At 43.0% G+C, this 26,779-nt stretch overlaps 2 protein-coding genes across 5 annotated transcripts in view; both read right to left on the reverse strand.

Annotated features, from left to right (window-relative positions):
• The window catches only part of RABGAP1 (RAB GTPase activating protein 1), a 62,115-nt gene that overhangs the window by 14,202 nt on the left and 21,134 nt on the right, over positions 1-26,779 (reverse strand). For all 3 annotated transcript variants that reach the window (XM_053996076.1, XM_053996075.1, XM_053996074.1), the window contains exons 13-15: positions 23,905-24,055; positions 2,819-2,932; positions 2,019-2,093 (exon numbers count right to left, since the gene is read on the reverse strand). In XM_053996076.1, coding sequence (XP_053852051.1) covers positions 2,019-2,093; positions 2,819-2,932; positions 23,905-24,055 — 340 coding nt within the window. The remainder of the gene's footprint in view (positions 1-2,018; positions 2,094-2,818; positions 2,933-23,904; positions 24,056-26,779) is intronic.
• Positions 15,478-20,236, reverse strand: GPR21 (G protein-coupled receptor 21). Of its 2 annotated transcripts, none has more exons than XM_053996084.1 (2): positions 18,015-20,236; positions 15,478-17,130 (listed from the first exon to the last, which is right to left on the reverse strand). In XM_053996084.1, the coding sequence occupies exon 2, from the start codon at positions 16,759-16,761 to the stop codon at positions 15,715-15,717; it is 1,047 nt and encodes a 348-aa protein (XP_053852059.1). In that variant the 5' UTR covers positions 16,762-17,130; positions 18,015-20,236; the 3' UTR covers positions 15,478-15,714. The 2 variants fall into 2 exon arrangements, with proteins under 2 accessions (XP_053852059.1, XP_053852061.1); XM_053996086.1 differs by lacking the exon at positions 18,015-20,236 and adding an exon at positions 17,490-17,558.

Below are 26,779 nucleotides of genomic sequence, written 5' to 3' on the forward strand. Positions count from 1 at the left end.
TACACAAAATGAGGTTTAGTGTTGCAAATGACATTTCAGTGGAATAAAACACCTCTCAATCACTCAACTAAAAATGCATCTTCCAGACATGAAGACCAGAGCAGTTTCCTGCTGTCTTTGCTCCAGAACTCATCAGAATCTGAATCTTACAGATTTTTGACCAGCCTAACCCTTTGTCACCCACACAAAAAAAGCCAGAAGCAGTATTACTAAAGGACGTTAAACAGGATCTTTCCCTTTTTCTTAATGATATATTTCCCTTTTTCAATGACATTATTACATTTGATGTTTATTTATTAGATGATAGGAGTAAGAGAGACCAGTAACTGTTAACAGAAGTTCCACACCTCAGCACTAGTTTGGGAAGGTTCAATGTCCCTTTTCTGCCAAAAACTGAGGGAAAACTCAAAGCTCATCAGTGTTTTGACATTTCTCCCTGTCCTTAAAATTCAGTTTTAATATTTCTGTAGAAAAGTCTGACTTCAGGTCAATTGCTGGTTTCTATAAAGAAACAGAACATCCATCTCAAGTATTCTATTATTAATCTGCAGATGGAGTTTATTAAAACAGAAAACTTTGCTGAAACATTCCAAAGTGGTAGTGAAGGACTCGCAGAAACTTAATTTCCTTTTCTGCAACATTTGTTTTTATTACTTATTTTCCCTAGCAGCCACACTTCAAAGAGAATCAAATAAAAAGAAACTTATTTGAAATTTAGCTTTTCTTTAAATGCATACATTATTCCCAGAAGCCACAAGCATTGTTAAAGAGAGGACTCTGGAATAACACAGGGCTCAGTCATGAGAGTGAATCTCTCTAAGGCAAGGGACCCATGACAATGAAAATCTACAAGCAAGCCCATCTGTTTCAGTGAAAGCATTCAGTTTTCTAGCAGGAAGCATTGCCCTTCCCTATCTCATTCAGTGAGGAAATAAAGAATTAATTGCTCATCTAGGAAATATTTCAGATTACAGTTACAAAGAACTAAAAGGTTGTTATCATTAATCACTTGGCTTTTGTTTCACAAGAATGGAGTTTACAATCTCTTCTGTATCCTCCCCTGACTTTACAACAGTATGGAAAATCCTCCCCTGAAGGCCAGACTTCCTCTTCCACCAAGAACTGCAGAGAACTCTTCATGCTCAGCCCTCAATGGCAGCAACAGCTGGGGAAAAGAAACCTCAAAGCACTGCTGGGCTCAGGAACTCTGCAGTTCCAACTACCCTTGCAACAGAAACACTGACAAAAAGCAGACATTACTTTGAAACAGAACAGTCTATAAATATACAAATACAGATTTCTAATGCTCTTGTATTTCCCAAGCGTGAGCGAATCGAAAACTTTTGCTCCTGAGAACCATAAATCTCTCTCTAGCTTCTGAACACACCAGCAATTAAAGGATATTACACTGATGAGATCACTTCTATCAACAGCAATTAAGTTTAAAAAAGCATAATACAGTTTCTTTTAAAAATATGAAGGTATTATTGTATCCTTCCCTAACCTCTGAAACCAAGAAGCACAAAGACCTACAGGACAACAGCCCACAGGCAGCACAGCCTGCACTGAGACCTAATGAACTGACATCCCTCCAATGTCCTCTGTACTCCTCTGTGTATACAGGACATGGCAAACACCATCTGTATGTCTGACTGATTCCAATAGAAACATCTTATAAAAAGCTAAAATCTGACCTTGAAACCCTGTAAGAAAAACATTTACGGTGTTGTCTTATACACAAATTCCATGCCTACTACTGCTCAGGAGTGCAAGCCTGAATGGAAGGGGTCCTAGTGCAGGAACACAGGGGCATGAACGCTGAGTCCTTACAAACACCACAGCAAGTTTCAAACAATGTACTCCTCCTGTAAAGTGATTTAAACAAATCACTTTATTACTGACCAACATGTAAGTGGATGTGTGCCCTGCAACCCTATTAGCTCAGAAGTCTGCTCTAGACAAGTGGAGCAATATTTATTCTGAAGTCTAAAACAGCTGAGGGTAAAGGCACCACTTACATGTAACAGCAGCACAGCAGCGAGGAACGACTGGCCCTGGCAGTAGCCAATCTCTTCATCATACACAGAGTAGGCCTAAAAGAGGAATCAACACTTTACTGGTACCTGTCTCAAGATAACAAACACAAATGTAACAGAACAATGCATTGAACACAGCTCCATACAATTCCCATGGATGGAGTGCAGCCGTTGTCATTCTAACAAAAGGAAAATCTGTATGACAGCCAAACTGGGATACACAGAGGCAGTGGTTGGTTCCAGTGATGCACCAACGTTGCTGCAGCCTATTAAACCACTTATGTGAGTGCTTTTGTATCTAAACAGGTCCCACAAGGATGTCAGGAAAAGGGAGAAACCCTAGGAATTCAAAGAAAGTGCTGGAAGCTGAAACCATTCCAGCTGAGCTACCTGAATACACTGAGCTGTCCATTTTTGCTTATTTCTTCCTTTAATAATCAGCTTCAGTGCATGCCTATGGCTTTATAACCTCTATGGAGGTACATGGTCATCTCCAGTTACATCATTTGTCCAGCTTGATCCAGGCTGACAGGTCAGGAATGATGTGAAGTCTTTGCACCAAACACTTCAGTGCAGAGAAATCCAGAAGGGCTTTAGGTCTCTCCTGTGAATAACCAGACACAGCCCAACAGCTACCATGGAGAAGAGCCCGAGCCTGAGCCTGGCTGTCTCCATGACAGACAATGCTAACACATCCCCCTTCTTCTCAGCCAACAGTCACACGCTGCTGATGATGTTGAATACAAGTTGGCAAAACCAGCCCAGAAGAATTTAAAGAATACCTTGCATATTTTGTACAGGGAGTCCTGGCCATCTCCCCCAGTATCTTTAAAGTAATCATGAGCAGGGAACGTTCGATTGATGTCTCGGGTGATGGCACTGTCCTGTGGAGACTCCTATCAGAAAAAGGAAATAACATGCAAATTAAAACACATCAAAAGAATATAAATTACAATATGCTAGGATTGAGACGTGGGAGATTAGCAGTGGGTTCTGTGCACTGTTCTAAATTTAACAAGACCCAGTGTACCCCAGCAGAGCTGGCAGCTGCAGATTACAGTAGGGATAGGTTTGGGTACCTCAGCACATCTGGGGAGAGTGGAGAAGGAGCTCACACACACACACCCACACCCCCCATTTGTGCTCCAGGCCAGGGCAGTGCAGATGCTGCCATCCCTCAGAGATTCCAGCACTGCCCAGGCACACTCCTGGTATCTCACAACTGCAGTCAGCTGTAAGCAGCAGCTGTCCAAAATGCTTTCCCTGAGGTTCAGCTGGAGGAACCACTCCTCATCCCCTCAGAACTCAATTAGAGAAAGCAGATGAGTATGAGCCCTAGGGAGTGTCACACAGGAAAACATGAGGGAATGCAGGGACAGGTCCTGTATGAGCTGGGATTTCAGCATGAGGAAGATGGAACTTTGTTCTCTACATCACTCTGACACCATCAGCTTCAGATGCCTTGGACATTTGGAAAGCTGAGCAGTAAAAAAAACTGGGGTTTAATCTATCCAAAAAGTTATGTTTCTGCTAGGCAAATGGAAAAAGGTTAGAAGTAAAAGATGGTAAAAAATGTGCACAACATAATCAGTGTAAGGAACATTCAATACAGCTTGTAGTTCTTTTTCTTCACAAAATTATTTTTCAAAGAACAACAAAATTACCACAGTGTGCTTCATTTTCAGTGTGCTTCATTTCTCTTCTGATTTTAATCCAAGGTTAATGCTCCTCTCTGGGGCTTAACACAGACATTTCATTAGGAAAGAAAGCATTATGCTGCTATTAGAATCAAGACCAGATTGTTTTGGAAATTATATCAAAAGTACTGTTCAGCATTCCAATTTGATAATAATTAACATGGTAAAGAGGTCTGTCTCGTTATAAGGAAATTAGAAACAAACAAAATCCAATGTTCAATAAATTTCATATAAATAAACACGTTTTAAGTCAAAGACAATTATGCTAATGGCTGGCTGTTTGCAAACAGGGGAAGACAAAGCTCAGAAACCACTCTGCAAACTTTGAGCATGTGAATAGAGACTCAGTGATAACTTTTAGTTTCTTACAAGTTTGCAGGACTGAATTCCAGTGAAGTACTCCCAGGAGCACAGGTTCTGGCCACTGCCAGCAGCATCTGTGCTCCTGCACAAGTGCCTTTCCTGAGAGTCACCTGTGTTCTGCTGCAATGGCAAAATAATCCCAAATCCACTTGCCTTTTAATCCACTTATTTAACAGCAGAGACAAAAGCATCTGGTAGGAAACTCTTAAGAGAGGATTCTCAAACGAATCACTCGTTATGGCTAAAGAGAACTAATTAGTGGCCTCTCTGGCTTTGCGTGACTTGCTCAGCTCCCGACTCCTGTGTCTCAGCACAATTCCTCAAGCAATCCAACGTGAGTTCCTGCAGCTGAAACACAGCTTGGGAAGAGAAAAATCAACGGAAATGATAAGGTTTAAAAAATGTTTTTCAAACCGTGGCTTTGAAATCTCCCCATTAGTACAAACTGCTGCAATCCAAGCATTGTGTAACCTTTTCTTTACTCCTATTTTTATACCTTGCTGTGAGAATTGGCTCAATGGGCAATTTCTCATGCTTTCAGGGGACTGGGAACTGAAGGAAACCCTTCTGAACCCACACCCTTCACAAACTGGGATTGAAAAATAGAAAGCTAAGAATGACAGGAAGAAAAAGAAAGTAATAAAGAAAACAGAGTGGAAACCAGCCATGAGAACTGAGGCAAGTGTAGGAAAGATTAAAATTCTCGTAACAGTTTGCTGCTCTGAAGGAAAGCAGGAAAATGTAGATGCTCAGAGTCAGAATATGCCCTTCCTCCCCCTCTTTTATGGACTTTAAAATATTAAGGGAGTTATACTGAAACTTTCCTCTCCAGTTGATTTAAGCAGAAACTACATGAGTAATTATGGAAACCAGGATGCAGTCCAGCTGGGAAAAGCCCATTTACTCTGTCAGGCTGCATATAAAAGCATATTGGTTCCCACCTCTTAAACCTGACACATTTAAAAGATATTTTCCATGTATTTTCATGATCTTGCAGGGAGCATCCTGGGATCTGCAAACCATGTCCTGGAGTTACAGCCTTGATCAACATATTCAGACTGAGACTGTTACTTGAGAAGCTTTTTCTGTAGCTTAAGGCACAATTAAAGAGCTGGAGTTTCCTCTTCCTGGGACTGCTCTACTTGCAGTTTTCAGCAGCTCAGGTTTATTCCTCCTAATCCACTACATAAACCCGAGAGGATGAAGAAGCTGCAGCAAAGAATTGCTAAAGGACGAGATTTATGATGAAAAAGAAGAAATAAGAAACCTCCAGAGAACAGAGGAAGCTGCCTGCTGGAAATGGCTCATCACCCAAAGATCAGCTCTTGTAGCACCAGGCTCCTGGAGAAAATCCCCTGGGATTATAAAACAACCCTGACTTGGACACAGGCTGGCTTCAGAACTACCACAAAAATGGAGAAATTGGAGGGGACCAAACTTCAAGTTCCCCCTGCCCCAAGCCCCAGAATGATTCCAACTGTGGAATTTTGCTCACTGGTGAGTTATCTGACACACCCACCACCAACCCAAGCTGTGCCTGACTCTCACTCTTGCCACATCCATTTCCACATTCCAGTTATTCCTTAGGAAGGTCCCACTGACTGCAAGAATTCCGCCACACGGTCAGAGATTACTGTGGGAAGGGTCTGGAGTCTCAGACCACCCCTGGAATTTTCCTTGCTTTGCCAGCGTGGGACCAGCACGTGGTGTGTTGCTGCAAGGCATGGACAAGCCACCCTGGAGTGCACCAAGCCAGGGCCAGATTCCAGCAGATCCAACACACAGAGAGAGCCAAAATTCTGTGCAGCTTTCATGGGCAGCAGCAGGGGTAATATTACACGACGGGGATAAGTTATTTTGAGCAGATCTGTACGTTTTAAGCCCATTCAAATACATTAAATGGTCTTTGGACAGCTATTTTCAGTGTTAGCAGGATCCTGTGCCACCAGGTCTATTTTGCAGGCTGATGGCATTCCCATAATTACTTTTATTAAGCAATATTTACATTCATTTCTACACAGAGTGCACTTCCTGCATTTGTTTTTGCCCAAACCACCGGAGAAGGTTTTGGTAGGAGGAATTACACCTGCTACTGAGACCTCAAGGAAGTGACACAAACCACAGTTTCATGTACTTGATAACTCCCCACAAGGAATGCTGCTTGCAGAATGTGTTACCTGGAGTGAGCGCTTGTCCAGAACGTTCACAGATAGAGAGTATTTGTAGAAAAAAACTGAATAATTTAGACAAATTTGGACTGGTTAGACACTGCAATTGGATACAATAGTGCATTGATACAGCATAGTTTCAGGCCAAATATGGCAATATAGTGCAATTCTAAAAATAAAAGTGAATCCCTTGTGATATGCAGCCCTTTCGCTCTGTTCGTTTCCTTTTAGGGCTCAAGTTTCCCACAGGAAAATTAAAGCGAGGAGTTTGCCTACAGTGCCCTGCAGCATGTATGGATAAAGCATAAACACCAACCAGGCTGGAAGCTTCTCCTGCCCCTGCACTCACTCCAAGACTATTTAGAGCAATGGAGGTAAGGGGGAAAGCCCCAGCCAGTGCCAAGGAACACACCTTTAGCAGCACAGTAACAGGAAAGCCATCCGAGACAAGCCATGAAAACATGTGACGTATCATTTATTTCTTAAATGTATTTATGATCCATTCAGACCTTTCAAATAAAGTGTACAAGTGCATTTCAGAATAAAAAACTACACTCTTCACACAGCTCTGTAGAACACTACATTTCATCAAGAAACTTGAAGCAAAAACTTCCTATTAAATCACCCATGCATCCTTTGGCTACAATAATATCACTGATCAACAAGTACTGCTAGTCAATTCTGAGTTTCCCTTTAAAGAGAAGGAGCATCCTAAAATATGCCACCCCTTCCAGAGACCTCTCTTTAAAGAGAGAATATTAAATAAATTAGCTAGGCTTTTAGGCAAAACAGTAAGGCTACTTAGTACTGTTGATGCATGATCCATATATTTGGAGAACAGGCAATCCCAGGCTATGTGAAATGCGTCAACAGCCCTTGAAATTTTAGTAGTATCAAGATTACATCAATCCAGAACAAATGGCAGACAAAAATGTAACCAGTGGAACAATCACTGAAAAATGTGCAGTTTCTTGTAGGATGGGAAGTGCTGATAACAGATTCAGAAAAGTGTTTATAAAATCCGCTAAGAACCACATTGACATTCTTAAAATTACATATTGTACAAAGCCCTAAACTCTGTGAGCCTACAAGCACTGCCCTGTTAAACTGCTTCTTTGGGGATACACATACACACACATGTAAAACACACAGATATACTCATTTGAAAGCAATCAATTTAGCATGGCAGTGACTGTACGACTGCACAGCACACAAATATATATATGTATGTACACCTACAGCAAAAAGGAAACAAGCCAAGAGATGTATGACACGGCTGGGGTGCACACCATCTCAAAAGGGAATAATACATTTCTTGGAGTTTTAATAGCTCTTAGCAAAATTACCTCTTGGAAATAATTATGCAAAGATTTACATGCTTCCGATTTATCTAATTCCGTTTAATAATTAAAAATATGCAAGTATTATTTTAACTCAGTAACATTTGTCATTTTTGGCTCAACTGTAGTTTTTCTTATTATTAGTCTTAGTTGAAAAATTAGCTACAGAAATGTCTATTAAAACCATGGGGTGGAAGAACCCCTCTCCCCTGTACTTTAACAACAGTTCTGACTTGGCACAAACCAGGTAATTCTGGAGCCCCAGCATAAATCCTCCTCAGCTGCCTTGTGCACGAGAACACCCTTCCCTTGTCTGAGCCAGAGCAGACCCAGCAGAGCCAAGGACCATCGAGGAACCCACCCAGACAGTCCCCACTGTGTCAGAACTAAACCAGAATTAGAGTCTCGAGGGTCACACTGCCTCTCATTCACCTGTCTGCTTTTCTAATCTGCTTTGGTGGAGGTTTCCCCATAGTTCTTCCTAGCAGGGGTTCCACACTCACAGCTCTTCCTCATCTTTTAATACAAAACAATTTCCAGCATTAAAAGGTGCACAAAGTTCTTACAAACACACACATACACATTCTCACCTGTGATTTCATCTACTCTTGGCCTTTTCACTGACATTCAGGAAAAAACTATCACTTGGAACACTGCTTGTGTGAGGAGCTGGATAGTCTCCCAAACAGAACTCCTTAAAACAACCTCTGACAATGTCAGCTCTCCACAGGACACACCAGAATAACCCCACTGGTGGCTTCTGCTGTACCAGGTACTGTGAAAGGTGCAAGGAGACAGGTGGGACACAAGGAAAAACGAGCATCACAGAGCCATGGAATGGTTTGGGTTGGAATGGACCTTAAAGCCCACCCAGTGCCACCCCTGCCATGGGCAGGGAAACCTTCCATTCTCCCAGGTTGCTCCAAGCCCTGTCCAGCCTGGCCCTGGGCACTTCCAGGGATCCAGGGGCAGCCACAACCTCTCTGGGCAACAGAGAGGTTTTAAAGTAAGATCACTCCACTGCATTCCATTCAGCAAAGCAACCTAAAAGCACATGCACGCACAGCCTCCCATGCTCGTGGTTTAATTGTAAACAGCATGTGAAAAAAACAATTAAAAAAGGTACGAATACAATTCTGAAATCCCTGAAGAAAAGACATACCCACGAGTATTAAGAACAGTAAAAAAGCTCATCATTAGCAATTGCAAACGTGTTTCCATCCTGTTGCATTCATTAGAGGAATACAAAATTGAATCTAGTGTTTACATGCTAGAATTACAATAGAAACTAGATTTCAAAGGTTACATATGGAGAGAAATGTATCAGCATAGGAACTTGCAAAAGACTGTGCTGTACAGCATTTCTAAAGACGTGAGTCTGTCAAGACAATACAACGACTGCAAATCCTTTCAGACAGTTCAAAAGCGTGGCTGGAGGTAATTCTGCTTTCTGATCTCTGAAAGGATTAACTGCACCAGTATTTTTAGTAGGTTTTAATGACAATTCAACCTCAAGAAATACCTAACCCCTCAAAAACCGAGGTGATCAGAAACATACAGGTACCTTACAGCCCTCAGGTTTTATTTCTTTGTACACTAAACATCAATTCATTTGACAGCATCTACAGAAAATGTTTTAAAAACTGTTTTTATGAAATACTTTTCATACTCAGTAATGCTAATATTTAAAAATACTTCACAGTGTGGTACTAATGTAACTTCATAAAACGAGCAACTTGAGCTCGCTAAAGCTCAAAGCCTTACATTATATTAAAATAGTCCAAAGATCCCACACACACACACACAGAATCACTAGCACTATAAATATACCTAAGCCACTTTAGTGCAAAGTCTGGTTTTGCTTCCCCTGACAAATCCCTCTATATTCCTGCCAGCATATTAAAACGTCATCCTTTACTAATCTAATTATTGACTTTCAAGGATTCATTTACAGTTGAAATCCCAGAAGAACTTTTTTCAATTTACCATAAAAGTAATGACTTGGTTTATTAAGCATTTGATTGCTTGGTTCACGTGGTCTGTGTAACACTGAGAATGACTCGCATATGCACAGCAAGATTTGAGTTCATCTTTATGAGGAGCCACTCAAATTGATTTCACCTTTTAATGGAAGGATCTCCAGTAATGACCATCAGAAAGAAGCCAAAGCTTTGAATTACAAAATTGCTATCCTCATCTTAGAAGTTCATAAATGGAAGTCAGAACAGAAAGTCAGGACTGCCTGCTCTGTTCCAGCCCCCTGCGCTGCAGCTCAGGCAGGTGGAGCCTTCCCCAGTCACTTCCTCCCAAACACAGGTGTCCCTCTAAACCCCTGCTCTAAACATCATCTAATGCAGTGTGCATCCACTCAGCACTTCTTAAAACTTCTCAGCCAATAAAGCTACTGGTTACCAACCCACCAACAGGTCTGTCCCACAGGGACCTGCTGCCTCCTGGGCTCTCCTGCACATGCTGTGATCAGCTCAGGGAAGCTGCCTCTAGAAACAAACATTTCACCTGTCTAGAAAACAATGTCACAGGGAAAAAAACTGAAAAGCTGACCAAACAAAGTATATCCCATCAGATTAACTCCCTGTGGCTGGAACAGCTCAGACAGACAACAGTGACACGGACTGACATGACCTGAACTGAAATGAGGGGCTGATCATCACCCCAGGTCTGCAGGGAATCCCTCTGGGTGGGTGTGGGGGTCCCCAGGCTCAGAGAAGCTGCCTTCAGGGAGCAGCAAAGCAAAAGCAAGAAGGTTAAACTCCATATTTAAAAGTGTGTATTGTAAAGAAAATGACTCACATTAAATACTCCATTGTTTTGACCCACCTCCAGCAGGTTTCCTCTCTTTGTTCCCATCCACCACAACTTTCAGACTTTCAGTTTCTTTCTCTAAACACAACTGCACCTAGTCCTACACTTACTAAATTTTAATTTTGAAGACCTATCCCCTTCCAAAAATGTAACTTTAGTATTAAATGCCTTTGCTTATGTGCAGAAACATCTTTTGAAGCAGCAAAGCACAGGCAGTAATGGAAACACCAACTTCAAGTAAGACATTGGCCCAGAAGGCAGGAGAACACACTTCTCTGCAGGGAAAATGGGACATTCTCCCACCACCCCAAAAGAGGGGCTGCTTGCTTTGATGGGACAGTCTGTAAAACCCAACCAGCTGCAGCCTCCCCAGCTCTGGCCTGACCACAGCCCCATACACACAACAGCATTCACCCTACAGGGAATATTAAAGGTAATATTTGGATACACTTGGATTAAAATCTGAGCTTTATCTTGAATGACACCATGGGGAGGATGTGTTGTATTCTGCAAAGTCATGGAAGGGAAGAAGAAACATTTCGAAACCAAGCAATAAAATAAGGGCCAAATCAGGCAAAAGTTTCAGCAGGTGATTCAAAAATTCACAGCCAAACATGTGCTAAAACAACAACAAAATAAAAGCCTTTCAAAACCTCCACCTCCTCTTATTCAATTATCTAAAACAGATGAATCAGAAAAATTCTAGAAGGGTCTGTTGTTTATACAGTCTGAAGGCAGATTCCTGTGCTCACATACTGGTTCCTAAGAAATATTTTTTAAAGCACCAACCTGACTTAGAAATTCTGTCAACTTCAAACCCTGATGTGAAGTAAGATCAGACTGAAATATTTCAGACTTCCTGCCTCATGGAGTTACTGCCTTGATCATCACAGCACTTGGGAACACCACGATAGATAGCAAAAAATCTGCATATTGAATTTGCACACTGTTTCCAGCTCGTATCACATCCAGGCCTTGGAAGTGTCTTTTTTCAGAAGAGACAAACTGAAATTTAAGGTTTTCACACATGAAGTGTTTATATGAGAGAGAGGGAACAATGCCATTGGAATTCTCTGTCTCTTGCAATTCTCTGTGCCTCGGTACTTTGTAGCCCCTTCTTCCTGTCAAAGACTTGTGACAAATATCCAAAACTGCCCCTTGGCACTCTGACACTGAGCCATGTCAGAATTCCAAGTAGTAGAAACATATTTCTGAGTGATAAAAAGCTTAAAAACAAACTCCCCCAACAACAAATAAAGACTGTAGAAACTGGTAACATTTAATTAAAAAATTAACAGTTGATAATAGCAAAACTTTTGTTTGACACAAAAGAAGATTTCTGTTGAGTTAAAAAATACTGTCCCTTGATTGAGATAATAAAAAATAATATTTCACAGCTATTTTCCCAATATATTTGGAAAATGACAACATAATCACAACCTAACTTCCAGTAATTTTTTTTTTTTAAAGGACTTCTACATGAAGCAAATTACCATCTTCTGAGAAGCTGTGAGTATAGAAATCCTTCCCAGGGCACTAAAAAAAGCCACTGAATTGCATCTTGCAAATTGAACCTTCCAACAGCTTAATTTGAAAGTGAGGCAGATAACTCTAATAAAAAATAAATTTATAGTCTGAGATGGAACTTCAAAATTAGTTCATTTAATCATATCACAACCCCATTTTTATGAAGATGCAATTTGATTTCTGTCCTCTCCTCAGCGTGGCATTTATCTGTGCAATGCTCTCACCACTGATTTCCAAAGCACCCAGACACAAACAGAGCCAGAAGTGGATTCATTTCATATGTGGAGGATGAAAATGATCCAGCTGGAAAGTTTGCTGCCTGACCATCCCTAGCCTGGACTGTGATGGGAAGGACCTCTGTGCCTGTGCTGGGTGCATGACAAAAGGTGTTCAATGCACTGCTGAGAAAAAAAGTCATGTTTGTCAAAATTATTTTTCCCACCACTGGCACAGTGAACAGAATTCACCCCCTGCAATTTCACTGAGGACAACAGACTCAAGTGCTATAAATATCTAAAACATCTAAACACATACTACATCAACATTAAATTAAGAGGGAAAAAACGTAATTTAAATCTTTAAAATAGCAATAAATTAACACAGACAAAAAGAGAAATATTTGACACTAAAACCAAGCTAATGAGGCAACACTAAAAGTGTCTGTACAGTGGATGAAACTTGAATGTATCAATTGGCTGCAACTCCTCTCCAGCCTTATCTCTTAGAGACTTCCATATTCTGATTTTCACCTCTTACAGGAAATGTCTGAGCTGAGGAAGACTTGGAGATGAGTAAGGCAACTGAAAACAGCCTGGCTGTCAGGAATGATAGAACTGGACCTCTGCTGCAAAGCAGCAACAGCTGCAAGAATGCATCTGCATCTGGATCAGCCACCACGCTCCAAGTGCAATTCCAGGCTCAGGGCTGAAGGAGCAACTCCTTCAGCTCCAGTTAAATCTCTATGCCATGATTTACACCCCTTACCAGTTTCAAAAACTTTCACAATTTTCAAAAACTAGCACACAATGCTCCTATTTAAACCCTCTATTTAGCCATAAAAAACCCTAAAAGCAACAATCTTTGCTTTGCAGCTTCCACTTAAACCTGAAACTGCCACTTCTAGGGTTTTAGGCCCCAGCAGATTCTTCTCTTCTGTTAAGTTCAGTCACATGCTATTTCAGTGATACACAGCATCATTTCAAAGATTTGGAAATGTTAGATAAGGTGAAGAGTCAGAGAAAGGCTACAGGGAGTTTACCTGAGAGGCTGTTCCAGAAATACCACACACACACACACAGTGTGATATTAGTGACTAAAGCCCTTGAATTGTTCCCCAAAGCCCACCTTTGCCATCACACCCACAGAGAGCCCGAGACAATCAGCCAGGATGTGCAGGAGCTGATTATCCCACTTCTTTTGCAAGTGAGTCACTCCACCCCTGTGCTCCCCCACAGCTGTCTGTGTCTAACCAAAATTCCGGCTGCCAGGGCTCTGCCGAGCAAATCACGCCGGGCGTGTCTGCCAGGACCCAGCACAAGCCCCTCTCTGCTCTGTACTACAAAGAGAGCAAGAAATGGTGGTGTGAAGGCAGCAGGGTTTAGACAACCTGTGCTCTTAAAAATTTCAGATGAACTGAAGAGGATGTTTATCTTGAGAGGTTTGGACTGACTATGGATGAAATCCATTCTAGCTGGAAGCTGATCAAGATGCCACTTAAATGCTTTGCCCCAGGGCCCTCCAACAGAAGGAGGCAGCAGTAGCAGGGGGTTCTGCCCCATCCTCTCCTGAACAGGTACACACACATCCAGGAGAGGAACTCAAAGTGTACCAGCACTGAGTGCTGACAAATACATGCCATGCCAGGAATGCTTCATCCTGCGGCTCTCTCTCCTTCCCCATTTCCTCACTGGCAGCCCCACGAGACTGTACTGGAGCAAATGTGGATGGGCAGCAGGGTCGGGCTGTAGCAATCGTGGCACGTGATGGGGCAGAGACAAGCTGGTACCCTCCAGGGCAAGGCATAGAGAGGAGAGGCCAGGGCTCACAGCACAGCAGAGAGGAGGGGGGTGTTTGCAGGAGGGACAGGGCAGAGTATTAAAAATATGATCTCGATCTAGAACAACACAGACTTGAAACGATTTAACAAAAACAAAGCCTTCCCTTTGGCCAAGAGAATTACCCCAATTCTAAAAATATCACATTATTTTCCCTATCTTTTTTTCATTCCCACTGTGACTAAGAGCACACCAGCTGTACCAGAGGAGCTCAGGGAATTCCCCACTCAGCAGCCCAAGGCAGTGAGGGGAAGCTCAAGGAGGGGCACAGAGGGCAGATGGTCAGGGGTACAACCTGCTCTCAGAGCAGGACAGACAGAGGGACAGCCCTGCATCAGGGACAGGGTGACACTGCAATCCACCACTACAGGAATACTTGGTTCACTTTCACTTCCAAAATGGCATAGTAAAAAGACAAGGATATTGTTTAGGAAAAACTCAACAATTTGAGGGCCATTCTGCCTTCTTAACAGCATGACAGTACTCACAACATTTAATCTAGGCTAGCTTGAACAAGCTGCGGTCAATGAGATTTGGTTCCTCAGATATTGCCTTTGTCTGACCAGTTAGATATGCTTTTGCCAACAGGATTTAGCTCCTGCTATATTTGAACCATCTTTAATCCCATGAAGGCTAAAGAAAAATGCCTCTGATTTAGCTCTGTGCACTTATGAATAACTCAAATACTACAGTTAAATTTACAACATAGTTCCTTTAGCTGTTTAGAAGACAATTGTTTTCTTTCCTTTCCCCTTAAGTTCCAGTATGTAAAATATCAGAAGAATTTAGATTAAAAAAAAAAAAAAAAAAAAAAAGGGACATGTTATTTTTAAAGTTGTTCTTGAGAAAATTTCCACATACAAACCCACGGCATTTCTCCACTGGTTTGAGAACAATTTTCACATGTTGGCATCATCCTTGAGTGGCTGCCACAACTCTGGTATCATAAAGCAACACGTATTTTCTCTCAGCTTATCAAAACACATTTTATTTAACTGCTAAATTTGGTCTGATCCAAGTTTTTCTTCTAACTTCACAACAAACAGGAAAACGCAGATGCCGCACTCAGATCCAACCATGCATCCTACCAGGGAAACGGGGCACGGAAGCCAGATCAGCCCTAGGGGTACGACTGCCCAGACCACATCGCTGCACTCACGGCTCATTTACAGAGCTCACACTGAAATGTTCACGTTGTTCACTCCTGTTCTACAAGTCCTGTCTAGGTAGCACTGAAAAACAAATTGTTTGGCCCCTTCTGTTCTGACGCTGGAACATTGTGTCAATATACTTTGGCATGTATTAAAAAAATCCCTGTAATATACCATAGACTGTGACATTTCCACTTCAGATCTATCATTTACATGTGAAGCACGAATCTCCAAAGAACCCAGTAAAGCTGTAAGAAAGACTACATTTTGCCGAAGCTCTCAGACACCCACTCCATTCAGTCACACCAGCTGGAGAGGTAAGTGTCAAGATACAGCTTTATTCTTTAAAATGAATGTGGAGGTGAAACTCCGCAGCCTCCTCCACAGCAATCATTTTTTAAACTGAAACCACAACGATATGTGCTCCTGATCCTTCTATGTCAGCAGCATTTCTCAGAAACCTTTTTGCAAATCTGGTTATTTTAAAATCATATCTAAGTTATTTTGCAATCTACGCAATTGTCCCTGCACTTCCCAGTCCAGCTGACAGGCGTCCTAGACATGACATCCATTGGGAGATCTTTTGCTCCTAGAGGTAGAGGAGTCCTTAGCTACCCTCTGTCTAGCACACGAGGCACAGATGGCCCCCGAGAGACGCTTCAGCCCCTTCTGAAAGACACTGTTGGAGAGACTGTAAATGACACAGTTGCAGAAACTGTTGCTAATGGCAAGCCAAGTGGTCAAGAAGGACGCGACGCGGTTACTGTAGACATTGGAGCTCTCCAGCAGGAAATAGATGATGTAGGGCAACCACAGGATGTAGAAGACGCTGGTGATGCGGAAGAGGACCATGGCATAGCGCTTGTCCGGGCAGGGCTGGGCCTCCCCGGCCTCCCCGTCCTGCGAGCTGAAGCGCACGCGCCGCTCGTTGATCTCCTTGGTGTGCTGCTGGCAGATGCGGAAGATGTTGAAGTAGGTGAAGCAGACGATGAAAGCGGCCGGGGCGTAGAGCATCACCACAATGAAGAGGGTGAAATAGGGATCGGTGTTCCAGGAATTGGCGCACCACTGGAACACATCCCCGTGATATCCAGGCTTTCCCCAGTGAAAGGAGGGTAAGAAGACCAGGCAGGAGTAGAGCCAAATGGTCAATATGCAGATCCGCAGCCTCCACGGGGTAACCAGCGTGTTGTAGGTCAGGGGCTTCGTGATGGCAATGTATCTGTCAATGCTGATGCAGGCCAGGGAGGCCATGGAGACGCTCTTCAGCACTGATACCACATAACCAAAGATTTGGCAAACCAAGGACTCACTTAAAACAATAGGATAGTGCAGCAGAGACAAAGAAGGCACCAGACAGCTCACGCCCACCAGGAGGTCAGCATACGCCATAGTCTGGATGAAGTAGCTGGTGGTGTGGTGGTTCAGCAGAGGTGCACAGTGAAAGACAAATATCACAATAATGTTGCCCGAAATAATCAGCACCATGAGGAATACAATAATAACCACTTCCAGGAGGCAAAAATTGATGGTCTCCAAATAGCTAATGGCCAGGAGACAGAAGGGCCGGCCACTCTGGTTGCCAACCAAAGAGGAGTTCATCTTGAGCACTGCAGTGATCTCTCTACTTCATGCTCCTGCCTGCTGCCTGCAGCCACTCCAGGCAGCTGCTGTCATTGCGGCTGGTGCTGTGTGTGCAGCAATGTCAAAACCGGAGCTCCAGTCCCCAGGGCTGCTCCAGATGCTGCTGCTGTGCATTGTCTGCAGCACAATTCCCCTTTAAATCCGGCTCCCCGCCGCTGCCGCTGCACCGGGACCCAGCGGCAGGCATGTCAGCAACTTCCCCGGCGCACCGGAGAGGGCTGATACTGATGCCCTCCTGGGTGGGCTGCCGCGCCGAGGAGGGATGAGGGGCTGGGGGGAAGAGGGAGAGGAACCTCCACCGAGTCAGGACGAGAGTCCTCCCAAAGGCTGACAGAGAGAAGGGGAAAGTGTTTTACAGAACCGCCTCTCCCCCGCGCTGCCACCTCCGCCGCTCCCCTCCTTCCCCACGCCCTGCTCAGCGCTCCCCGTCGGCCCCGGCTCCAGCCCCGCTCCCTCCCCACGCTCCGCCGGCGGCAGCGGGAGGCGATGCCGCCTTCCCCGGAGCCCCGGCAGCCGGGCGGGGGGATGCGCGGCGGGGAGGGCGGGGGTCCAGCCCTTCTCCGCTGGCTCCATTTTGCACGGCGCTTTTGTTCGCCGCCTCTCCCGGCCCCGCCGTCGCCGCCCCGGCCCCGCCGCCGCCCCCCGCCCGGCCCGGGGCCAGCCCGGCCCCGCCGCCCCGGCCCTACCTGCGGCGGGGGAACAAAAGCGCGGAGCATCCTCGGGCGGGCGGCGTGCGCTCCGGCCGCGGCGATGCGGAGCCGGGGGCGGGGAGGCGGGAGGAAGGGGAGGGAGGCGGCGGGAGCGCGGGGGAGGGCGCGGCGCGGCGGGGACCCGGCGGGGAGCGGGGCCGCAGCCCCGGCCCCCATCCGCCCGGCCCAGCGCGCAGGGAGCCGGGCAGCGCCGGCCGCAGCCTCGGCAAGGCGGGCTGGCACTCCGGGGGCGCTCGGCGAGGCGGATCCGCGGGCGGCCGGTGGCGGTGGGAGCCTCACCCGGCGCGACCCCGCCGCCCCCGGCAGCGCACGCGGGTCCCGGCCGTGCCGTCCCCGGTGCCGCAGGGACACACACCCAGCGCAGGGACACACACCCAGCGCGCAGCCCGCTCCTCCTCCCGCACCCTGCACGGCGAGCGCCAGCCGTCCATCACCGCCCTGAATTCACGCGCTTCGTCGTCACTTAAAGGCTTTTCCATCCCAGCCCTTTTGGGGAAATACCTGTTCTGGAATAAACGTGCCTTTCCTAGGTGCACTGTGTGTTGCCCACAGGAGACACCTGAAACCAAGGGCAAAGCTGAGAACGATGTCCCACCGTTAATGCTCCAGGTAGGCAGGCACCTCCCTCCATACACAGAGACACACACGGAATGCAAAGGCATAGCTGTCCCTGACATCGGACAACAAAGCAGAAAACCCAGCGACATTCCAGCCAGCAAAGACACGAGAGATTCACAGCACAGCACTTAAACTTGTATTCACACCCTAAGTTAATACCATCTCACTATTTAACCAGAAAAACCTCTTTGAAGGCAGAGAGGCATAACAAGGTGCAGCTCTTGTTTATTGTTTGTCAAGAGCTTCAACTGACAGGCTGGAAAACAGATTCCCAGGTATGTGGCAGCTCATTCTCTGACCCTGACACCAGACTGCTCCACTGCCACAGCTTAGGACAGGCCCTTGCTATAGGAATTTGTATTTGAATGGATCAAACCAGTAAAAAACTGGAGTGAAGTTCTTCGCCAATCAAAATCATTTAGTCAGATATCAAAGCGTGCAATTGGCATCTTTACAAGCTTAAGTCCACACTCTGAATTCAACCAATACCAACAAACCCAAGGTTTTGGTTAACCTAAGGTAAACATTGGTCATTCTGCGGAATACCTAATGGGAAATTAATTGTGGCCAAAGGAATAGATGCCAAAGCAACTGAGCCCCAACTCTCAGGTTTTCAGCTGATCAGTAAGTACAAAAAACATTTCATGATACACTTGTGTTGGCCAAAAATCTGTGCTGGACAACAGCATGACTTGGCAGATTTTTAGTTAGTCTCGTACAAATGCCTGAAAACAAAATCTTGGGGGTTCTGTCCTATCTTTAACCCAAAAAAGATCTCCATTACTGTCCACTTTTTTTTTTTTTTTAATTTATGGTGTTTCTACTCATGGCAACTGAAGTACCAGAACTGTAGCTAGGAAACATAAACTTTGAATTAAATTTAGGCCAGGGTATTGTGGATTTACAAAAAACAAGCTATGATTAAATTACTGCTGGAGAAATGATCTCCTATCTTTTCAAAGCAGAGAATGATTTACATACCGATTGATTCAAATAGAATTTCTGGATCCTTGGGCATGAATAGACACATTATAAACAACCCCAAGAAAATGTATGTTGATACATTGAACTTTCTATGTCAGATACATAAAAACAAGGTAGCAATGGAAATACTGAGCCCAACCAAAAGGACATCTGTTTGCTGAAATTGTTAAACAGAAAATGCACCATGAAATCAAAACTCCCCAGTTTTTATGAAAAGCTTTACGCCCTTAGAGCCGAGGTATTCTGCAGAAGAACCACGTCTGGTTTTTCCTTTAACTGACATTCTATTGTTTCCCTGAAGCTGAGAGCAATGACTCCACTCACTCAGTGCTCTTGCCAGCTCACTCCTGCTTGCTTGAAACACCCAAACCAGCAGTAGCTCCACCTCCTCCTGCCCCTGCACCTGCAGGCAGCCCAGAAGGTGAAGCAAACTGCACCTGAAAGGTGGGTACAGTGCCTGCTCCCCAGCTCTCTGGCTGGGTGCACCACCAGCCCAGCACCAGAACCTCTCCTAAAAACACCAAAACGTGTGGCTGAGGTCAATGAGACTGAAAATACTGCTGTGGTGTACAGACTTCTCCCACTCTACACCATACAGCACCACCTCGTCTAAGGCAATGAAAAGTACTCCAGAAATTATTCAAAGTCACAATGACAGCTCCTGGGAAAACTGCTGCGTGTAAAAGATAATTAAAACTTTTATCACCATGTGATCAAAACTAATCAAACAAGGAATCTCAAGGTTCAGGCACACTGACAAGGCTACGTCATCGTACGCTGCGATGCACAGATGCATGGTAAGTTCCATTTCAGTTGATTGCACACAGTCATGGCCCTCTGTCCCCAGGAAAATTCAATGTATTCTTTTTAATTTATGGGAACATATGGAAATATGATTGTGATACAAATGGAAAATAAGTGTTAACCACCCACACCTAAGGTTCTGTCACATCTTATGCTACTGATGACAACACATTCAGTCAAATAACAGTAGTGACATTTTAATCTATTTCTTCATTAAAAACTAGCATCATTTGCACCAAGACAGACAAGTATATTTGGTAGAACATCTGTGCTCTATAATCCTCGTCTCATGGAGACAAAAAGGTGGGAAGATGAGAAAGTGGGTAGCAGGAGCCCTGCTATAAGAAAGACAGGAACAAATTAATCTCTTACCAGGCCTGGGATTTCTCCCAGAAATGGTGACCCCGGGGTAACATTCCAGGATACTCCTCCTGACACTGGACTATTATTTTTTATTTTAATTGTGCCACAAGATGTCCCTCTCATGTTGTAATTTTCTTAATATAGTGTATTTATCTGGTACAACAGTTCATGGCTTTTTCCTTTCAACATTACTTCCTCCCACACAGGCCTGTATCCAAAAGCTTTTTATTTTCTCCTCAATATTGTAAATGTCAGGTTTTTAATGTTGATATTATGAAGAACTTCTCCACTGACAGATTCAGTAGTCGTATTAATCCTTTCTAAATTTTGTCTGTTGTGGCTGTGGTCTCCTTTGCTTTGTATCATGATTATTTCTCTTTCTCAGCGTGTCTGGCTCACTTTATGCGTTTTCTACTCGACAACACTTTCCATCCACCTATGTCTGTCAAGAACATGCAGCATTGTTCCTGCAGGTGTCCGTTAACACCTGGAGTGAGTCCCCATGTGTCTTCTGCTACCTTTCAGTGGCTGGAAGCCTGAAGAATAACAGCCCTAACTGTGATTGCCAAAGTGCTACCAGGACCAGATGCCTCTCCCAGGGATTGTCTAGATCGTTTTACCTAGAGCTTGCTTTCTGTCCCCAGTAGGGACATGACCTTAATTCACTGGGCTGGCTTTCATCCACACTCCCCACCACCAGCATGGCAATCTGGAGCTGCTAAAAGCTTTATTATTGCACACAGATGGTGTGCAAATTCTCAAAAGTAATTTGTGGAAGCACCATGATGGTGAAACTTCAACCTTCCTGCAATAACAAAAGCGCAGAGAACAAAACCCCAGCCAGTGTGTGGCAAAGAAAACCAGAGCAAATAATTAATATAGGCTGTCATGATGACTACAACACAATGAGCACACCTTGAAACACAATTTCAATGCCATTTTTAAGTCATATTCAAGAAGAGAGCTAGACACAGCTCTCCTGAATGGTAGAACATGACACGAGACATTTCCTTTTCAATCCCTCAGTAGCCACAACTGAACAGTGAACAGAAAACTGTTCTTTCAGCAATTAATTTGCAAAGGAAATAAGAAACCAGAGATTACCTGAGCCTGCCCAGGAAAGCAACCAGCAGAATACTGGGGTGCTGCATCCAACGTTCTGTGCACAAGGAGAAAAATATCCCTGAAACGGGCCGGAAGGTTATGATCTGTCAACACAGATCCTTATTAATTTGGGACTGTGCTGCTGCATGGGGTCAGGAAAAGCCTGGCAGAAATCAAATGCAGCTACAGGAATAGAGAGGGCAACATGAAGACAGAAGGGGCACTGCATTATGAACACAGGTTTCCTGCATCTCCTGCTCACATTCCAGGGCATAGATTTTACATGGACTCCTTGTGCTCCTGCACTACACCACAGCAGTTATTCTCACATAAACCCCCTTCAAAGCATGGTAATGCAAATAACTGCAGGCTTGCCAGAGAAGAATTGGCATTAGTAACATGCAAAACATAGCAAAGCATTACAAAGATGGGAAAGCAATGTAATATAATGGACCCTTGTCTTCTTATAATTAGCAATTTTTTTCCCAGGAACATTTACTCCTATACATTGCTGCATACTGACTGTAACTGAGCTGCTATTTTAAGAGCAGTAAGAATTAGTCACATTAGAACTCCAAAATTATCACATTTCATGCCTAAGAAAAGCATGAAAAATAATTTAAGGCCAAAGTGCAGCCCAGCTTTATTATACTCTTGGCATAGACTACGTGCAAAGGGTCTGCAAACGTTGTATTGCTGGGCCTTGAATTTATGTTCTCCTCAGCCTCCCAAACAATCCTTGCATTTTTTGCCTGTTCTCCTCTTCAGTACCTCCACACAACCACTGAGAGGTAGCCCCATTTAAAACCTTGCACTTCTTCCACTGCCTGCAGACTGAAGAAGTCCCAATTCCCCTGTGAACCAAGCACACATTTCTGTCCTCAAACACCAACCTCTGTCCTTTCTACAGGAATAGTCCCAGCCTGTTTCCATATTTAAGACACAACAAAACAAACAGCCGTGGCACTGGGCTAATATGGCACCTCCAGATTAGGGAAATGTCATTTTTATTTGCTTGAGCTGGCTATGGCAGCATGCTGCTGATACACCACAGACCTCATGAGACTACAGCAGGGCCTGAAAACAGCCACTCAGGACCCATTCTCTCTAATTCCTTAATTAGTTTCTGTGCTGAACGACCACTGCAGGCATAGCCAGTGCTTTTGAGCAGAACACAGTGCAGGAGCAGCCTACTCTCCCTTACACTTGGACTCCAGAGATGCTTCCAACACGAGATGCAGGTTACTTTCTTTGTCTCAGCCAAATGAAAATGAGTGAAAAGGTTTCACAGGTTTAAAAATGAAATGTTACACCATCCCCTTCCAGCTGACAAAGATAGTAGCAGAACGTGTCACCAACTGTGCCACAAAGACATCATCTTTTGCATTCTGATACCAAAACACTGAAACAGAGAAACAAGTGAGGCTGACAACTACTCACCAGGCAATTAAAATAACACAACAGGATAGCTGTGATCACTCCTTGCCAGAGCACTCAACCTCCACATTACTTATATGATTTATTCACCATAAAATCCAAGTTTCAGCTCTACAATGCATAAACCAGTATTAAGGAATTTGGATCAAGTTTTTTCCATATTCACCAAGTATATGAAAATACTTATGACAGAACATTTTTAGCTGATTTAATATGATTCACATTATGTAGGATCCTTCCTGCATGACTCCAGAAGAAACTGAGGTTAATTTCAGAAGCCCTCCTGCCCTCAGACTAAGGTCTTTAATTGCTCCTTGTGAATCTGTGCCATCAAAATATAGAGATACAAAGGCTGATTCACTTGTTTTGCTTTTTAACTGGTGAATAATTAATTTCTGTTATATTTGTACTAAAGCTGTATCATTAATAATTTCTAATATGGTCCTTCTAGACTTGCATGTTTGATGAAAGCAATAAAATCCAATGTAGCCATACAGGTAATGGTCAAACCCAAATGAACACATCCGTTTTCTGGATAAGAAGGTGACATTTCATTTGGTGACCCATTTGTTACTTGAACTTTGAGAACCACTGAATGATGTTTGTACATACAATTCTTATATCCCTTTGCTACCTTACTGGGCTCAGCATTCAAGATGAGAAGTCACAAAACTGCTGTCCAATGCAAAAACATCCACATTGTTCTGTTTTCTTTGTACCAAAAAAGGCTGCAATTTCTACTAGTGTTGGATTTTTTGCATAAGCACTGAGACAACACAACAAAATTCAGCTTCCATTCAGAAAAGCCGAACAAGCAAAGAAAATTAATCTGTCCATTATGAAAGCAATTAATAGGATACTTATTTTTTTTACAAACTCGGAACGCTGAGTGAAACAGGACTATAAAAGGAAAGCAGTGTAATGCCACCAGCAGCTCTCTGTCAGGGTTTTTGCTGGAGAATTGAATCACAGCCACTCGTTGATACATTCAGGTACACACAGGCAAGAAGCCTGAAGCCACCTTATTCCCATTCTTTAAGAAACGGGGGGGTGGGGAAAGAGCTGAAAAAAGCCAGGGTACCTTTGTGATGAGGATCCTGTACTTCTCCACCAGGTGGTCGTTGTTGTGACACCCTGCCAGCAGCTGCCACACCTCGCCCCGCAGCGCCTCGGGGACGCCGCTGCGCACCAGCGCCGACAGCGCCTTGGGCCGCACGCTCAGGTTCAGGTGCCTGCACAGGGGAGAGCCCAGTTACTGCCCCAACAGCCACAGCATCACACTGATGTGGAACACCACACACGGCACAACTGCCACGCACCCCAGACCTCCGAGCGAAATTCGAGTCATGAAAAATAAATACAATATGGAGAACTACTTCCCAAACTATTTTCTTGCCTGCCATTAAATTTATACATATATATATATAAATTTATTATATATAAATTTATATATATATATATATATAAAATATATTACATATATCTTATATATATATTATATCTATAATATATATATATTATATATATAATATATTATATATATTATATATATTATATATATTATATATATTATATATATTATATATATTATATATATTATATATATTATCTATTATATATTATATATAATATATATATTATATATAATATATAATATATTATATATATAATAAATTTTTATATATATTCATATATATAAATTATATATTTATATATATTTATAATTATATATATTTATATATTTAAATATATATATTTATATTTTATTATATTTTTAGATATATAAATATATAAACTTTTTTATATATTTATATATATAAAAATTTATATTTATATATAATAAATTTATATATATATTTATATATAAATTTATATATAAATTTATATTTCAACAAATCAAAACACTCCATTAAGTACTAGAGGACAGAGGTCACAGCGTGTAAATTCCAAGTTCAAACTACCCCAAAATGAGCAGTTTGCAGAAGGCTCCCAGCAGGAGGTGACCTTCTCAGGGAGGGAGGGAGGGTCAGTCAGAGCTCGGAGAATCACCTCTCATGGTTATCCAGCTGCATCCCTGCATTAGAGCAGCCTCTGCTGCACCAGCCAGCCCCAGCTGAACAGCTCCTTCCACCGAGACCACTGACAGCTCATAAATTACAGCGCTGCAAGTTGTAAAAACTAAACCTACATATAATTTATGCACTTACAGCACGTTAAGCTGAACAGCTCATTTGTGGCTTATATATAAAAATCCCCAAAAGACACATGCCTTAAATCACAGAAATTACTATTTTTCAGCAGTTACTAAAAAGCAAACTTCTGGATAAAATGATCAAGAGAACTGACAGACAAAGCCAGGCAGAAAAATGAACTTGTGTCACATCAACTGCATTATGTTCTTAATAAACTGGCATTTATTAATGTTTGTAGGTCTAACAGATATGTGGATGATAATTTTACATAGACTGGGACTCCCTGTGGCCTTTCTCTAGTCTAGAGTGTTCTGACAATAATCTAGAGACTAACAAGGTAGACATTTAAATCAGTATTTACTGCATAGAACCCAGGACCATCATGTCCTCCTTCACTGTGCTTTCTCTAAAAGAAATCAACTAAAATAAAAATAATATTTATGCAGTAGTTACATTTATATCAATACACAGTCACACCTATAGACATATAGAGCATTTATTATGCTTTTATACTTCCTATATACAAAATACTCAGTGTTTCTGTAAAGGCCTATAGAACTGCTTTGCCTGAATCTAAGTACAGCAGTATTTCCAATGAATACAGTCATGAAGGCTGTAGACTAAAGGCTACACACTCCTGGATTCTTCCCAACTATTTTTGAAATGAGAAAATTGTGTGACTCAGCAGTTATGAAACATCAGCCAAATATTCTTCGGTATCACAAAATACCAAATATTTAATTACTATGCAAATCTAATTACACAATTCTAAGAAACTAGCATGAAACTACCTGAAGTCTGATTTTTATGATTTTCAATCCTCTTATGTTAAAAGCTGGAGGATCATTGCTTCCAAATACGCATTTTTAGTTAAGAAGGAAAGCCCTTTAACACATATTAAAGCTGTTGCCAGCATTAGCACAGAAGCATTTCATATCCTCTTAGAGCTGCCAAAACATTTCCAATGGGAGTCAGGTGGCTTAATTATCTCTGAGCCCTTGGAAGAATTACAAAAAAATTCAAGTTGAAAGAAACTTTCTCACAGTAGCAGATGCAGAGAGCTCATCTGGGAAAGATGTTTCTCCAAATCTGGGAGAGGGAAAAGGGACCAGGTATCATTTTAGTACAGCCTTCCCCTCTTACAAATGTGTCCATCAGTACAAAACCAAAGTGGAAGGAAAACAACAATAACTGCAGAAAATACTGAACAGTTATAACCTTAATTTAAAGAGATTCCTGTCTGAGTGATGACATCAATACCTTTTCTCATCTAAGCTGCATGACTGACTCCAGTCTCTGCTGTCTTATTCCTTAGATCCAATACCCCACTCAACCTCTGACCTTCTGTACAGCCCCTGCCCTCTTCTCATTGACTTCAGGAAGCAAAAGGCCACAATTAAAGCCAAAATGAAGCCTGTTTGAGCTCAGTCTCATGCTGCCCACCACCCCGCTTTGTGGGGAAAAAATAAAACCTAACAAAACCCCTGAATTTTACAACAATCAGCATCACTTTGGAACTGCTCAGGCTACTTCAAGATGAATAAAAAAATCCCTCATCAAAGGAGGACTGTGTTGCATTAGCATTTGGACTGTCAAGAAACACTCTTCTTGTACACTGACATTTTCCAGGGAAAAACAGCAGAGCTCATGTACTTCCTTCTTGGCAGGCTCTGGAGCCTTCCTTTAGATAAGGGAGGAAAAACATCTTCTCTATCCAAGTCCAAATCTCCCATTTCTTAAGCTACAGTCACTAAGATGTGACAG

Source organism: Vidua macroura, chromosome 21 (genome assembly GCF_024509145.1).
Source record: "Vidua macroura isolate BioBank_ID:100142 chromosome 21, ASM2450914v1, whole genome shotgun sequence".
Lineage (NCBI taxonomy): Eukaryota > Metazoa > Chordata > Aves > Passeriformes > Viduidae > Vidua > Vidua macroura.